At 42.9% G+C, this 13,481-nt stretch overlaps 1 protein-coding gene across 1 annotated transcript in view; it reads left to right on the top strand.

Annotated features, from left to right (window-relative positions):
* LOC145400192 (bridge-like lipid transfer protein family member 3B) overlaps positions 1-13,481 on the top strand; it is a 265,439-nt gene that overhangs the window by 234,557 nt on the left and 17,401 nt on the right. The window contains exons 18-20 of the mRNA XM_080272706.1: positions 4,014-4,113; positions 4,177-4,364; positions 4,661-4,814. Coding sequence (XP_080128832.1) covers positions 4,014-4,113; positions 4,177-4,364; positions 4,661-4,814 — 442 coding nt within the window. The remainder of the gene's footprint in view (positions 1-4,013; positions 4,114-4,176; positions 4,365-4,660; positions 4,815-13,481) is intronic.

The following is a 13,481-nucleotide window of genomic DNA, read 5'->3' as shown; positions in this document are numbered from 1 at the left end:
AGGATTTATGAGGGAGGTTGAGGAAGAGCAGCAGCCATTACCCGCTAGTGACGCCAGCAGCCATCTTCCAGGGACCCAGTAGGACTACTTATTCTCGGACATCACCTTCCATTCCCAGCAAGCCCACCAACATTATCCTAAAAGGTTGGTTATCATTCATAGTGCAGTATCATTTATTATAATTACAATAGTACCAATATATGTATAGGTATATGGTAGGTATTTAGGGTGACTTTTCCTAGGGTTGCTGACATAATTCATTTTTCCCCATAAGCTCTGTTGTTTGTCCAACACGTTTTTGGTCCAACACGGGACCCATGCATGACAATATTACCGTGTTGGACGCGAGGGTACTGAAGGGTAAATCATTCACTATTGTAGGTAAATGAATTAAATTATTACACTTCACAGTTCACACCTGACAAGTTGACACACCAGTCCATGTCTATTCCTCAGCTCTAACGTCCTCAGCCCTCACTCCAGTCACAATCAGACTCCCCCAACAACTGAGACAGCTCCGTCTTGAACAGGTCCATGTTGCTCTTCATAAAAACAATCTGCTCAAAGTTCTTGGAGGTCAGGCTGGTTTGGGGGCAGGTTTGTGTTTGTGGAAGTACTTCCACAAATGCAGCACCACAAATTTGCGTAAAGTTTGTCGCAGATGCAAATCCGTAAACGAAATCTCGTTTTTGCAGTTGCAGAATTTGCGGTTTGTGAAAGTGATAGTGAAAGTGCCCAGCTTTGATTTGTAGGCTTAAATGTACAGAAATGATAGTGATTAGATAGATAAGTGGCGCATCCATGAATGATGGGCCTAGGGGATTAGGATTGCAATTGAAAAGTTGAGAGGAAGGATGGAATTTCAATGTAGTAAGTGTTGGGATGAAGAGGAGTAGATTTAGATGGTTTGGACATGTTGAGAGGATGGAAGATGGCCACTGGGTGTGCAAGGTGAGAGCCATGAACACTGGGGTAGGGTAGTGAGAGACAGACCAAAAAAGACCTGGGATAAGGTCATAGAGTGGGAACTCAAGGATAGGGGACTGAATAGGGAGGCTGCCAGAAATTGAGCAGTGTGGAGAGCCACCATTAGGTAACAAGGCTGTTACATGCAAACATGTTGGAGCCTTTATAAACTAATTGAATGAAAAATTATTAAATGAATAATGGAAACAGACCAGTTCCACAACCTGAATATTTTATTGTGTTTAGGTGAAATTTGATAAGTCTTAGTTTTTAGGAATGAGTCCCTTCACTTACTTGTGAACTTTACCTACCAATCTGACTACACTTGGCTATCAACCAAGCTCATAGGCATTAGAAATCTTTGTCAGATTACAGTAAGTGTGCTGAAGTAGTTCACAGAAGTGTGTGTGATAGTAACGTTCACACGTGGCCTGTTAGTGTGTGTGTGTGTGTGTGTGTGTGTGTGTGTGTGTGTGTGTGTGTGTGTGTGTGTGTGTGTGAGAGTGTGTGTATTTACCTATATGCATTTACCTATTTGTAGTATACAGGACTTGAGCTAAGCTTATGTTGTCCTGTCTCCATATCTTCATTTATCTAGTCTATTTTTAAACACATGAATGTTTTTTCCCTGCATTACCTCTTCGTCTAAGTCATTCCGAATACCTATGCTTCTTTTCGGGAAACTGAACCTTTTAACATCATTAAGACATCTACTTTTCTTCAACTTGAAGTCATGACCTCTTGTTCTTCCATCATCCAATACAAAAAGATCCTCTCTGTCCACCCTTTCCAGTTCTTTTACTTTTCTAAACATAGTGATCAAGTCACCTCTTTCCATTCTCTCGCACCATATTGGCAACTTCAGTTTTGCCAATCTCTCCTCGTAGGTCAGTTCCCTTAAGCATGGTATCATCCTTGTTCCATCTGTTGAATCCTCTCCAGTATCAATATGCTTCTTCAAATGATGTAACCATACCACAGCTGCATACTCTAGTTTGGTCTTATCTTGGTCACTCTCAACTCCCTCAGCATTTCCTCGTCCATATAATTAAAAGCCACTCTCATGTTGATCAGTAATCCATGAATGCCTCCAATGATTCTGTTTACATGCACTTCTGGTGACAAGTTTACTTGAATAATCACTCCCAAGTCCTTCTCATCTTTTTTTTTTTTTTTTTCTTTTTTCTTTTTTTTTTTTCATTGCCCATTTTATGTCCAGTGCACTATTTTCACTCATTCCCATTTCTAGTACATGACACATCTTGGCATTGAAATCCATTTTCCAAGTCTGGCTCCAGCTGTGGAGTTTGTCCAAGTCCTATTGCAGTTTTTTACTACTATAAATACATTTAATGTGTTTGATGGTTTTAGCATCATCTGCGAACATACTCATGTAACTATTCAAACCATCTGGCAGATCATTTATATCTAGGCTATCAAAAACATTATTGCGGCTAAGACAGAACCCTGGAGTACTCCATTAGTCTCATTTCTCCATTGTGAAACCTTGTCTTGTATAACTGTTCTCATCTGCCTTCCTATCAGATAATCTCCCATCCGCTTTAATAGTTTCCCATGCACCCATGCACCCCTCCAAAGGTCTTCAACTTTCACATCAGTCTGTTAAAGGTCTCCCTGTCTAATGCTTTCTTGAGATCAAGATAGACACAATCTTCCCATCCCTCTCTCTTGTATAACATCCATTACCCTACTGTAGAAACTTAATAGATTAGTAACACATGACCTTCCTTCCCGCAAACCAAATTGTCTTGGTGTTATCACTTAATTTTCTTCTAAATACTTAATCCATCTTTTTCTAATCATCTGCTCACAGAATTTACACAACACTAGTAAGTGATACAGGTATATAATTGAGTGGATCTTCCCTGTCTCCTCCTTTGAAGATTGGCACAATACTTGCTCTTTTCCAGTCTTTAGGTAAGTGTCCATTTTCCAGAGACCTCTAAATGATGATATAAACAGGCCATACTAATTGGTCAGCACATTCCTTCAGGATCCATCCAGTCACACCATCTTGTCCATTGCTTTCCTCACATCCAAGTCCCTCATCAGCTTTTGCACCTCATTCATATCAACTGCAATTTCTGCCATTCCCATCATCCTGGTTTCCTTTTCAGGTTCTCTAAATTCCTCTTCCAACAGACTGACTGCAGCTTGTTGTTCATTATTTTGCACAATTCTTCTTCTTTCATAAGTTTCATCTCCATCCCTCAGTCGTATTATACTGTCCTTACCTTTTATTTTACCATTTACAAACCTATAAAATAGTGTGTGTGTGTGTGTGTGTGTGTGTGTGTGTGTGTGTGTGTGTGTGTGTGTGTGTGTGTGCTTTTTTTTTTTCTTAGTTGCAAATAAATTTAAGCTTGGAACTACCGTAATGTGGGATTGGTTAATGAAGTTGAGCGTGATATGAACTTTGCAGAGAATATCATATTTGAGTAAAGATCTAGTATGAAATTGGAACCCTGCACAGCAAATTGTACACAATTAACTCATTCTTTACATTATACTTTGTTAAAATTTTGAAGGGTAAGCATAAATAAAAGCTACTGAGAAAAATTGAGTCTAAATTTTTAAGTCTAATAATCTGATGCTCTTTAATTATCATGGTTGAATCATGGTACCAGAACAACCAAGATTTTATTTGCAGCTCTGTATAATGTGTCATTGTATATTGCTATTTGACTTTATTCAAGATAGCACAAATGCAAACTAAAATAGTGTTTAGATCAGCATTAAATGTATGTTCCACTCCAGGTTAGATAGAACTGCCAGACACTTCTTTGGTATTTACTGGGTAGTTTTTTTGCTTAAGTTTTCTGCACATGCACATTTTAATGAATTATGCAGATGCTGTGTAGTCTTATAGTTTTTAATATAGAGTTTGAATACTTTATTGCTAATTTTTTCTTGCAAGTACTGTGATGTGAAATTTTTAAATTTCGTTAGATGAAATTTATTGTGAAAGAAAAGCCTTATGTAGTTGTTTTATTAATATATGTTGTTACTGTCACCATCACCTTCAGAGTAAATTCAGCAGTCGTTGTCGAGGGTGGTCAGACTCCTTAGCCACAGCTCCAGATCCATGCTGCCTCAAAGTCCGCCTTGAGACCCATTTGATTGAAGGTGAAGTGGAAGCTAGAGAAGGCAAAACAGGAAGCAGGGAAGAAACAAGAGAAGAAAAGGAAGACACTAGGAAGGGAGCAGGAGAGGAGAGTAAGGTGAAGGGCATTTCAGGAGCACTCCTTCCTGCAGTAGTGACTCCCTCATTGAAAGCCCAAGTAGGGAACCTGAGTCTCTCCTTTATGACAAGCACGATCACCAGTATGATTGACCTGATTGAAGATGAGATTCCCCCACAGCCATTACCAATGGAGGTATTGACTGTCGTGTTGATTCTTTTACATGACGAATACATTTGTAGCTCTGTACAGGCTTGGCAGAGATTTATGTACCTTAGTATTATGTCTGAGTTGTTTCTTCATGGAATTTGCTAGTTCTTGTGAGTGAGTTAGACAAACTTCGGATTTGAGTCTCATCTGAAAATTATCTCCGTAATGATTAACTGCCTGAACTTTAACAGGTATATTAGTCTCTGATACTCTGTAATTACACAAATATGTATAGCATTTGTTTCTTCTCATAGTTAAACATAAATACTTTGTAACTAAAGGTTGATGTAGAATGCGTGCGGCTGCGGCTGACAGAAGACCGAGTACCAGCAAACATCACGTCACCTGGACCTATTCCTACAGAAGTGTGGATCCCCAAGCTATTGGTGACACGAGACTCACATGGTGTCTTCACACTTCTACCACAGCAACAAGGTCAGACATAGTGGTGGACTCCCATGTTTTTTATACTGTACATTAATCTCTTCAGTATGATGATGTATTTGACTAACTTGGGAAGATCTATAAAAGTAAAGGTGTCAGTGAAGACTATATGGTAATCTCTTAATTATCTGTAGGTGCATTATTTGTCATACATCATTATTCATCATAGAAAATGGCTGAATTTAGTAAACCTCCTGAAATACCCCAAAATCAAAAGCTACATCACTTGCCTCGTCACCAAAGTACAATTTCCTGGCAGTTTTGCATGTAACTTGGAATTCTGGCATACAATATATGACTTCATTTTGTTTTATTTCTTAACTTTATGACTCCCCCCACCTTTGCCCTATCATTTCATGTTCAGTATTCAGCTGGAGGATTGAATTCAGCATCATGAATATCACATAAAAACAATGCTTTTGATGTTGCCAGTTTTGGTGGTTTCACCTATCCTGGAGTTTGTCTCACTGCAGATGACTTTACTGCAGTTTCTTTCTAATTTGTCACCTGTATTGCCCCATCTTATGTTTTCTTCCTGTGTTCAGTTTTACATATGTATATCCTTCTTGCTCAGTACATTTCATACTGTTTTTCCTCGTGTATCTTGTCGCAAAAATGCTTGACAGCATGTTGGTGCGCCCCTCCTTCCCCGAGGCTGCCACTCTCTTGCCAGCAAGCTGCATGGCAGCCATATTGTTAAGACATAGCTTCACTCATGATGGTGTTCCTCACCTTTGTTGTCATCCCTGTGATTATGCATGTCCTACCACTAACCACACTGGATTCATCAATCTTTCTGATGAGATAATTCCTCCTAACATCTGTTTCATTTCTGTCACTCATGCCTTACACATTTCTCTCACTCTTCTCATACTTGGTTAGGTCTGCCTATCCTCTTTCAGACCGCCTTGCTAACCCGCCTTACCCTGCCTAACTCATGCTCTAGGGGCTGGATGTTCAGTGTACAGTACAGTACAGTACAATGCAGTGACATTTTATCATACTTATTATCGTACAGTCAGGTCTCGTCTATGTGATAGGGTTGTGTCAGATGAAAACCCATCTCATAACAGTTTATCATAAAGTGAGGTCAATACTGCATGGGTTGAGTGGGGTTAGAGAGGATTCCTTTGACTGCAAAACTATCTGTCCACCTATTGCCAGATGCCATAATCCCATAAGGGTTGGCCACAAACAAATTACCTCCATATTGCCCTGTTCACGCCGTTTCACTGCCTTGCTCCCAGCTCACACTGCCCTCTCTCATATACTGTACTTCTCCACTCCATCCCTCCACCTCATCCTTGGCCTCCCCCTCCCTCTTCCCCCCTCCACCCCCTTCAGATACACTCTCCTCATCAGTCTCTCACACACCATCCTCTCCACATGGCCAGACCACCTCAGTGTGTTTCTCCTAACACTTCCTGTCACATCCACACCCACACCACAACATTCCTTCACTTCCTCATTTGTCAGTCTGTCTCTCCATGTAACTCCACAAGTTCCTCTAAAATAACTCATTTCCACTGCTCTCACTCTTTACTTGTGTCCCTCCAACAAGGTTCAAGCTTCACTTCCATACATTAGAGTTGGTATCACAATACTGTTAGCAGTAACTTTTTTCACCTCCATGCTCACTTCCCTGTTTCTTATCCCTGCTTTCAAAGAACCAGCAAACTTTCTTTCTTGTTGTACTCTTTCAGGCACTTCAGCCTCTATACTTCCATCCTTACTGATCACACTATGCAAGTACTGTTATGCACTCACATTTTCCATTTTCTTCTCATCCAACCTCACTGTACATTCAGTTATTTCATTTTTTTCAAAGACCATAACTTTACTCTTCCCTGCATTTACCAATAGAGTCCATGTCTCCCAAACTCATTCACCAAGCCTTGCAGCTCCCCTTTGTCGTCACTTAACAACACAGTATCATCTTCAAACAAGAGTACAGGGAGTTTCCACACACTGCCCTCTCTCATTAGGGCTGCTTCAGCATCCACTGCCCTACCTTGTTTCTCTTTTATAACCCCATCCATTTACAGATTGTGCAGCCATGGAGACATGACATCCTTGTTACAATCCAACCTTCAAATAGGAAAACTCACTCAGTTCACTGTCCACACACATTGCAGCCTTAGCACCCTCATACATACTCTTCACGGCATTCAGCAATTTCCCATTTACTCCACATATTCATAACACTTTCCACAATCCTTGTCTATCCACCCTGTCATATGCTTTCTCCAAGTCCATGAAGGCTGGATACAACCTCTTTCTCGTCTCCAGAAACTTTTCCACTAAAGACCTAAGAATGACTATCTGATCTACACAACCACTTTCCTTCCTAAAATCTGCCTGTCCTTGCCCAGTAAATTCCTCTATTATTTCCCTAATTCTGTCAGTTAGTATCGTACCGTATACTTTTCCTGTTACACCAAGAAGACATATGCCCCTATGATTACCACACACTTCTTTTTCCCCTTTTCCTTTGTACAGGGGAATAATTATACTATGACTTCCAATCCTTCGGCACTTTACCTTCCTCTCATGTCAGTCTGCGCATCTTCCACATCCATTCTTTTACCATCTCTCCCCTCTGCTTCAGCATTTCACCATACACTCCATCATTTCCTGTGGCTTCCCCTATTTTGACTTTCTTCATTGCTCCCACATCTTTCATCCTGCTGATTTTTTCCTCTCTTCTCACATCCCTCCTTCTCCTAGCCATTCCCCACCCACTTATATTCACATTTGCTTTCATTCTCTGTGTTCAACAATTCCATAAATTATTCCCTCCATCTACTCAGTTTTTCTTCCTTCTCCATTAGTAATCTACCATTTTTATCTTTCACTCCCTGACTAACTTCTTTAACACCCTGTCTAAATCTCTTTAGTTCTTTCCAGAACATTTTTTTTACGTTCCCTGCGCTATACACTCAAATTAATACCTTCCAAATTCCTCATCCACTCACTTCTTACTCTTACTAATCTTTTCACCTCTCTCTTCCTCTCTACATATAACTCTCTCTTCTGTCTCTTAACTTTCTCCACACCCATCTCTCATCCACTCACTACTGTATATGTTTTCATCTTTTGTGTTACAGCCTGTCTCACCTCAACATTCCACCATGCCGTTCCTTGCACCCTCTTTTTCTTCTCTTCACCCCACACACCACCTCACATATTGCAGAGATTTCCTCTGCAGCATGAATATCTTGCACACACTTTCCACATCCCCCATCTGCTCCAAATCATATTTACCCAATTGCTCCTCCACTTCTCACTTATATTCTGCTTTTTTTCCATCCTCTTGAAACCTTTCCACCCTCCTTGTAAGAACTACGTCCTCCTGTCCTTCCTTTCCTCTATTCCTCCACTTTATTTCAACCTTGACTTTCACCACCACAAAGTGGTGGTCAGAAAGTCCTCTCCTCCAGCCTCTATATGCTCTTGCATCCACTACACACCTCGTTCTGTCATCCACACACACATAATCAGTCACTGCCTTTCTTTCATTCAGTTCGCCACCTACCCTTTTCATCACTCGCCATGTATACCTGTTGATCATTTTGTGCCAGAAGAGGGTATTGGCTATCACAAACCCCTCCTGGCACAAATGTCCACTAGAGCACTGCCATTCTCATCCACTTCTGCAGGCACACCCCACTCACCAACTATTCCAGCCAGCTTCACATTCCCTACTTTTCCGTTCCTATCTCCAATCGGAAACACTCTTTCATTCCATTCAGACTTTTCCAAGCATGCTTCCACATTTGTCCAGAACTCTTCTTTCACTGCATGCACGATCTTGCATTGGTGCATACACACGCACAGCCGCCCACATTTGTTTTCCAACTTTCAATCTTACCTTCACAATTCTGCAAAACCTGAAATATAAAAAGAAAAAAACTCATCATTTAAGGCTTGTCCTTGGTGCCCCTCAGTGCCACCATGATTTCCACTAGGAGTAGCATGCTTGCCAGACATTATTTCCAGGTCACAAGTTTCAGTATTTCACACACAAAAATTAATCACTTCACTTAAAATTGCATGCCATGTGGAAAGGATGAAGTGCAAGGATGGAGAGCGAGAAACTGATGAGAAGCGTGTATATGAGTGAGGTGGAGGGGGCGGAGAGGGAGGGGGAGGCCAAGGATGAGGTGGAGGAATGGAGTGGAGAGGTATATGAGAAAGGGGAGTGTGAGCTGGGAGCAGGGCAGTGAAATGGCGGGGGACAGGGCAACATGGAGGCGATTTGTTTGTGACCACCCCTTATGGGATTAAGGCATATGTCAATAGATAGATAGATAGACGGACATAAAATTGCACATTGCGTGTTAGCATTGGTGTTTTAATGGCCTTTCACACTCGAATTGGAATGAAAGGCAGACGATCACAACTAATGTAAATACAGAGATAGCCCGATTATCCAGACTTTATGGTGTGAAGGGGTGCCCGAATAGTCCGAAAACATGATTAAACCAGCAGAAACAAAACACAAGTACAGTACTGTTAGATTGATTTATTTACCAGTAAATGTACACTTTAAGCAGCAGAAAGACCTTACCAATTCAATTCATAATCCTCCAGTTTGTTTCTGTATTTTTTTGATAACTTCAGTTTGGCAAATTACTTTTTCTTGCAGAAAAATTTCCTCCCTGTTATTATCGTCACTTTCTGTTACGATCATTTCCACACAGTGAAAGAAACTCACCGTGCTCAAAGGTGTTTATCGTTTCCCAAAATCCCAACTGGAGGTTAGGGTAGGTTAAATTATTAGTACAGTTAAGCCAGGTTAGGCCAGGTTTAGTTAAACACTTAGGTTAGAACAGTCCTTTCCGCCATTAAGTTAATAAAATAAATAATAGTTGTCACACCAGAACAGCTAAAAACAACGGGGAAACAGATTTAATAAGAAATGTTTATTTGCCAACCCAGAAAGAATCAGAAAAATATAACAGACTATCAGGAAGAAGTGATTTGGTAAGGTGCTTTTGCTGCTTAAAGTAAAGCGTATGTTGATCCCCCTCAGTAGCCGTGAGTTCAGAAATTTGCGTGCTCCCGTGGTCGGCCTTGGGACCATTTTTTCAAAGTTCTAAAACCAATTTCTTTTTCTTACATATGTGAAAAGTCTCGTCTGGTACACATGCTTTATTTATTTATTTTTTTCCCTTAACTCATCCTGTGATTTGCTATGATTCATGAAAGAATTAATAAAATTAGGATGCGTGCTACATTAGCACATAAACATCGGCGAAAACATCTGGGATGAAGTGAACTGTGAAGTTGTGAACGCCTGACTGCTTGGGATGGTACAGGGACACACCCGGGGGGAGCCCACCAGGCCCGGGCCCCCCCCCATTTAGCTCTCTGGGTCCTTTAAAAATTTTGTATATACAGTAATCACTCTAATATCCGGACGCCCAATAACCGAACATCCCCACTAACCGAACCTTATCGTCCTGGGATCAAACATTCCCAAAATGGTCCGAAAATCCAAAAAAATTGGAAAAAAAAACGATTTTTTGCCGTCCGTAATTTGAACTTGCCGCTCGCGCCGCGTGAGAGCATTGTTTTGGTTCGTCATTCCTCCGACGTCCGATAGAGCGCCGCTGCATCCTCCCCACTTCCCGCCTGTCTCTCACCGCGACTGGACCTGCGCTCTTCGTAATGGCTGCCCACGTGCTCGCTTTTGTGGTGGTGCCGTACTTGCTGCAAGGCCTCCTGCTGCTCTCTGCCCTACTCTTAGTGTGTGTGATGATGGCCCCGCCTCCTGAGAAAAGGAAGAGAGTGGTGTTGACTCTGGAGAAGAAACGGGAGATATTGGAGAAGGTTGATGCGGGTTGGTCTTCCTCTCGCATTCTCCGCGAGTTCAACCTGGCCCGGTCGACTTTGTTTGATATCAAGCGTTCCCGAGACAAGCTCATGCAGTACACGGCTGACTTCTCGTCGAGAAGCAAACGCAACGTGGAGAGGAAGGTTATGTTTACTCCCAAGTATGCAGAGATCGACCGCTCCACGTTGATTTGGTATCGACAGCAACGTGCAGCTGGTGTGATGGTACGTGGAACGGAGCTGAAGGCTGCTGCTGAGAAGTTTGCAAGGCTTCACGACGCCCTAGACTTCAAGGCATCCGAGGGTTGGCTCTTCGCGTTCAAGTTGCGACATGGCCTTACTAACCGTAAAGCACATGGCGAAGCATTGGACGCTAACGAGGATGGAGTGGACGAGTTTCGGCACAAGGTGAAAGGCTTGATCGACAGGGAGGGCCTCACTCTCGGTCAAGTCTATAACGCTGACGAAACTGGCCTATTCTATCGCTCGGTGCCAACGAACACTCTCGCCGATGAGACGGAGAAGCGTGCACCTGGCCGCAAGCTTTCTAAGGAACGGATATCTGCTTTGTGTTGTGCCAATGCTAACGGCATGCACCGGCTTAAGCTCCGTTATTGTTGGCCGTGCAAAGCAGCCTCGGTGCCTTCGTGGGGTGATGGATGTCCTTCCTGTCGTATGGTACCATTCTTTGAAAGCATGGTTCACAGCTGTGATTTTCAAAGACTGGTTTCACCATCACTTCGTCAAGGAGGTCATACATTACCAGACGAAGACACTGGGAATTCCTCGCGACCAGGTAAAGGCTCTCCTTCTCCTCGACAATGCACCTGCCCACCCGCGTGCGACAAGGACTTGGTTGCTGAGAATGGCCGTATTAGGTGCATGTTTCTGCCACCTAATACGACTGCTCTCATTCAACCAATGGACCAAGGAGTGATCGTGGCAACAAAGCGCCTGTACCGTCGGAAGTTCCTGGACGAGGTGATGGTGGTTCTCGAGGACGAGGACGAGCGCAGGGAAGGACGTGACACTCGAGGCAAGCGGACTTTGGAAAACCTTCGCCGCTACAACATCAAGTCTGCGCTGTACAACTGGGCTAGTGCATGGAAGGAAGTCCCTGTGAAAACTCTTGAAAATGGTTGGTCTCGTCTGCTTCTCGGAACAGATGTGGAGTACGATTTCCTAGGGTTTGACGTGGATGACTTCCATGCACGGCTACGTACGCACGGCGACGATGTTGATGTGGACGATGTTCGTGAGTGGTTGGACGACGACGAGGGCGATCCTGGGTATCAGACGTTGTCTGATATCGAGATCGCGTCTTCGGTTGCTGGTGTCAGTCCCGAACTTGAAGATTCCGACGACGAAGGCGATGATGATGCAGACTCCGCCCAGCAGGAAACTACTCCAGCCATCCCCAAGCTGAGCGCACTCCGGGAACATCTAGAGTTCGTCCTAGACTACCTGGAACACCCGGACTGCGACAGGGAGATGGGGCCCTTGGGACTCGTGGAGGAAGTGCGTGCTTTCCGGCAGCGCATCATCAATCGCCAGAATCGTCGGTCCTTGCGTCAGTCAACGATTGACAGTTTTTTCAGGCCCGTGACCCCGCTGTGCCAAGCCCTGGTTCCACTCCGTTGCCTCCCCAAGACAGGCCCTCATGCTCCGAGCCACAGCCCAGCACATCAGCTACAGTGGAGTCACCGCTCGACGTGAGTTTGCGGCTGTCTTCAGAGTCTTCTGTAGTCGGTACGCCATCACCACTACCCACCGATGCACCCCTTGGACGCCTGCCAGTGATACTCTCGGGCTCTGACAGTGAATAAACAGCAAGAACTTCTCCACTAGACCACACGGGAATTTTGAGTGTTGTGCAGTGAAAAAAACGGTGTGTTGTGTTAAGGTTTTCAAGTTGGGAGAAAAGACTAAGTAGAAAAGAAATTTAACGTAACTAACCTTCTTTGTTTTGGCTTTGGAAACTTAAAAAAACTTGGGAAAAGTTAATGTGCAACACTTAAATTTAATGGAACATTATTTGGACTAAAGTGAACACTGTGAAAAGAACGGACTTCTGTGTGTTAGTGACTAAGTTCAGTGCAAGACTTCAGGAAGAGTGTAGTGCAAGTGCTTCAGGAAATCGTTCTTACTGTCAGAGTCCGAGAGGAGGCGGTTATTCATCGAGGTGGCCAGGGACTTGCTGTAAGTAGCCAAAATGTTTCATGTTGTACTATTTTCCATACTATATTTACCAGAATGTTTCATATTGTATTTTTTCCCATACTATACTTACCAGAAAGTGTCATACTGTACTTCTTTCCATACTAAACTTACCTCATGCATGTGCAGTAGGAATGTGTTTTTCAGAGTTCGGTTAGGTTCGGTTAGGTTAGGTTCGGTTAGAGTCCATAAGTACCAGAATGTTTATTAATGTATGAACATACTTCTAAACCCACATTTTATGTGTCTATTGCATTTATTTCAGTCATTTATGTGCCTTATTGGTGTGATTTGGGTGTTAAATAGGTGCTATGCATGTCCGGAGGGAGTTGTATAGGTGTTTCTCTGTGTTAGGGTCCGTAAGTACAAGTCCATAAGCTGGGGCCCAATATCCGGACAAAACCAATATCCGAACCTACCGATGGCTCTATTGATCCGGATATTGGAGTGATTACTGTATTTATTTTGATAACTGCAATACATGAAAAATTGGCAGGTACAAACAAAGAGTAACACATAGCCAGCAGCTCCCTGACTCTAAACTTGCATGTGACCTCCTCATAGTTATCGAATTACCTGACCTCACCTCACTACGGGCCCCCC

Source organism: Coenobita brevimanus, chromosome 51 (genome assembly GCF_032717465.1).
Source record: "Coenobita brevimanus isolate Jiangsu-jjx chromosome 51, ASM3271746v2, whole genome shotgun sequence".
NCBI classification, from domain to species: domain Eukaryota; kingdom Metazoa; phylum Arthropoda; class Malacostraca; order Decapoda; family Coenobitidae; genus Coenobita; species Coenobita brevimanus.
Note: the sequence above shows the minus strand (reverse complement) of the source record. Positions and strands in the feature narration are given on the sequence as shown.